Genomic DNA, 3,917 nt, shown 5'->3' on the forward strand with positions numbered 1-3,917 from the left:
GATGGGAATTTGCCCCCTGCCCCTGGGAGCTGCCGGCTGCCCAGGCAGGCTCCACCACAGAAGCCTGGGCAGGGACTATGTTCCCCTGCCATGGAAACAGGGAGCTCTAAGCCCCCTGCTCCCAAGCCATGATTGGGGAGTGGGGGCTGGGAGATGCTTATTTTCCCAGCACCAGCTCCATGATCAAGGGGCAGGTGCTGGGAGATAAGGGTGTCTAAGCCTGAGCTCTGTGGTCAGTGGGCTCAGGCTGGGAGATAAGTGGCCCCATGGCGCAGAGCCAGTGCTGGGAGCTCCCTGCTAATAAGCTCCCCAGCCCCTGCCCTGTATACCTGGGTGGGGAAAATGTACCTCTACCCCAGCAGTCAGTAGGAGGCTTCCAACTCCTGCTCCCCAATCGTGGAATGGGGGTTGGGAGCTCCCTGCATGGGGACAGTTCCCCACCCACCCTGGAGCTGTTTGGGACCTTCCCCTGACTGGGACAGTTCCTAGCCATCCCCAGGCTATGCAGGGAAGCATATGCAGCCTGGAGGTGGCTAGGGATTGTCCTGTTTCAGGCAGTCCCTGGACAGCTCTGGGCTCCACAAGCAGACTTCTTCATGCAGCCTGGGGCTACCCAGCAACTGTCCCAGTTAGGGGCAGGTCCCAGCCCCATGCCCTGATTGGGTGAGCGAGGCATGGGGCTTGGAAAGAGAAGCAGGGGTGGAGTAGGTCCCAGCCTCCTGCTCTGATTTGGTAGTGGGCCAGCTAGCAGTGAGCTAGCTGCCCCAATCACAGATCACAGATTGGGGCAGGGGGCTGGGACCTGCCCCTCCCCTGAAGCTCTTTCCAAGCCCCATGCCCCTGATTGGGAAGCTAGGGTCTGAAGCTCCCCCCAGTAGTGTCAGGGGCCCATTGCAGGGTTGCAGGGAACTGGGTGGAAATCTTCTCCCTAATCCCTGCATGTGTAGATGCTGGCCCAAAAACTCTTACTCCAGAGTAGCTTACATCAGAGTAATTTTGGGCTTCTTTAAATGCATGTGGAGACGCACGCACTACTTCTCTGAGCATCTCACCCTCATAGTTCTCAAAAAGCAGCTCCAATGCATTTATCTTACTCCAAAAGAGAAGAAAAACTAAGACAAAAAGCTGGAGCAGGCACTGAGGGTTTGATACTGGTTATATAGTGCTACTTGTTAAATGCACCTGTGTGTGGTACACACAATTATTTCACCATTCCGATGTGAAGTGTTCCCTGTAAATATCTGAAAATCTGTCATTATCCTCATTCAAATGATCCTGTTCCCTGAGTTTTACAAAAAAAAACCCTTAGGTTAAGCAGCTGTTTCACTATGACCTCTACTTATCCTTACCAAATAGAGAAAACAGTTTGACAGAAATTAAGTATTTACCCATTTTAAACATGAGGGATAAAAACAGGAAACTTAAGTGACTTGCCCAAGATAACAGAATAAAGAATGAACTGGAAACCAGAAAACAGCCTATATTTGGGTGCCTTTTCACCTTAAGTTATCCTTTCTCTCTGCAGCTTAGATTTCAAGTTTATAAATGCAAGCTGAAAAAAAAAGTTTAGATTATTTTTAGTGCTCATACTCGGACAGGCTAAGGAGTCATGGGGCTGAAAGGAAATCTTGTGACAGAGACTTCTTGTTCAAAATGTGCTCTATATCAGGTAGTCTTTGCTCACTCTCTAGTAACTGGCTTCTGCAAGAAATTTTTTAACCTAATATTTCTAGCTGACAGACTTGAGCATCAGTTCACGCAGCAAAGGAAGGATCATACTTCCAGTACAACTGTTCAAAGTTCAAATTCTGTGCCATATGGGCTGGGGAGAAGGTGGGAAATGAAGAAAACTTCTGGCATTTTAGTTTTCCGTTTTTTGTTTTTTTTTATCTGTCAACTGTTAAAAGTATTGACAGATCTTGAATCTCCTTCTCCTTTTACAGACCTGAGGGTTTGTGGTGATATAAAATCCAGACACTCCAGCTTTCTCCAGGGTGCTCTGCTGGTCAACTACTTTCTGGTCTAGTTCCAAGACTATTTTCTCATCCATCATTCGCTGTTCATCTCGAATTCGCTGCTCCACAGTCTAAGAGGGAAAATTTTGATATTATTTTTTCTCCAATTATCTTCTCATTGGATTTTCTTTAACTCAAAAATAAAGACACAAATTAATTTAATCCCTGAGACTGTAAGAAGGACCAGGAAATAATCTGTATTCCTTAAGAATCTCTTAGTCCCTGCATTGTTGAAGGGTCTAAAAATAAGCTAGGGAGAGTTACGACAAGTTTAGAAAATCATCATTACCAAGGATCCTGGTTTTTTCTCTGTTAAAAAAAATCCAAAATCCTTTGATAAAAATCCCCAAATACCTGTATTTTGGCATTTTTGTTTTTTTTTTATCATGGAAAATCAGAGCTCCTCTTGCCCTCTTCACTCAACAGAATCTGGGTCCAGCTGCAGCTGTCCCTCTGTTGTTTTGTGGTGCAGAGCAGCTCTGATATGCCACCACCCTTCACTCCCGACCTGCAGCTCCCCATCCCTCCCAGTGCCCCTCACTCCCAACCAGCAAACCCCTGGCCCTGCTGGTGCCCCTCATTCCTAACCCAGTCCCCTATGCCCCCCAGCCCTGCTGATGCCTCCCACTCTCAACCCACTGCCCCCTGCCACCCAGTGTGAGGGGAAGGCCCTAGCCCTAGTGTATGGGGAAGGGGATGGTGTGTGGGGCAGGGTGTGTGTGTGGGGGGCAGGCGGGTGTGGGCATAGGTGCCCCCTGCCCAGTTGACAGCAGCAGAGGGGCACAACTCCATGCTGCCACCATGGTAGTGCCTTAACTTGGCAGCCATGGGACTGCGGCCCCTCTGAGGGCACCTGAAGCTAGGAGACCACAATCTCGCAGCTGCAGGGTACCCTACACACCCCTAGGGATTGGGGGAACACAACAGTGCCCCATGGCTGCTAGGACCTAGCGTCCACGCCTCCCAAGCACTACTGGGGCCGAGAGTCCCAAAGCTGATGGGACTCTCCATCTCAGTTGTGTAAGAGGCATAGCTGGGGCCAGGAGTCCTGTCAGCTGTAGGACTCAGGGTCCTGGCAGCCACAGGGCACTGCTGCAATCTCCCAGCCCCAGGTGGCATAGAGTGTCCCCGCAGCTGGGAGACTGCAGTGGCTATGATCTCCCAGCTCCAAGGTGCATTGTTCGCCTCAGCGACTGGTCTCCCAGCCACAGGGGCACTACCTACATGCGCAAATTAAAGGTGGAGAGAAACCAGCTATAAAGTAATTACACATTTTCCTAAAATAACTTTATAGCTAGTTGGATCTTTTTAAGGCATCATAGTTAATTTGTATGTGTAGCCAGTCTAAATTTATTGTGCAATTAACCTGACAATTGTGTATACTGTGTAGAGGGGGCCATATGGTCGGAAATATTACCCAGCAAGATGTTGCCAAAACAATGCTATCTAGGAAATGGTAACAAGGACCTTTACGTCTCCTAATATTTAGCAAAATCTACTTCAGTTCTTGGGAGGAAGAGATGCATTATCCCCATTTCTCAGATAAGGAAGTAAAGGAACAGATGACAGATGTGTGGTTTGGAGCAGAGGTTCTCAAACTGTGGTATGGGTACCCGTGGGAGTATACAAGACATCTCTGGCAGGGTATGCTGGAGGAATTGTGTAATGGCAGATTTAATTTTCATTATAAAAATAATAATTGGCATTTAAATATAAAACATATGCTGGTAGGGGTACGCAGGCAGCTGGTAAATCTAGAAGGGGGTATGCAATAAGAAAAAGTTTGGGAACTGCTGGTGTACAGGTTTCAGCTTCCGACTGTGCTAGGACTAGAACTAGTTCTGCCACCAATGTGTTGAGTGTGAGGGTGAGGGAAAAAAACCATAACTTCTGCCTCTTTCC

General features: G+C 48.3%; 1 protein-coding gene across 1 annotated transcript in view; it reads right to left on the reverse strand.

Annotated features, from left to right (window-relative positions):
- LOC112551008 (protein DGCR6-like) overlaps positions 1–3,917 on the reverse strand; it is an 11,652-nt gene that overhangs the window by 4,448 nt on the left and 3,287 nt on the right. Inside the window, exon 2 of the mRNA XM_025209459.1 lies at positions 1,946–2,086. Within this exon, the coding sequence (XP_025065244.1) occupies positions 1,946–2,086 (141 nt within the window). The remainder of the gene's footprint in view (positions 1–1,945; positions 2,087–3,917) is intronic.

Source organism: Alligator sinensis, unplaced genomic scaffold (genome assembly GCF_000455745.1).
Source record: "Alligator sinensis unplaced genomic scaffold, ASM45574v1 scaffold642_1, whole genome shotgun sequence".
Lineage (NCBI taxonomy): Eukaryota > Metazoa > Chordata > Crocodylia > Alligatoridae > Alligator > Alligator sinensis.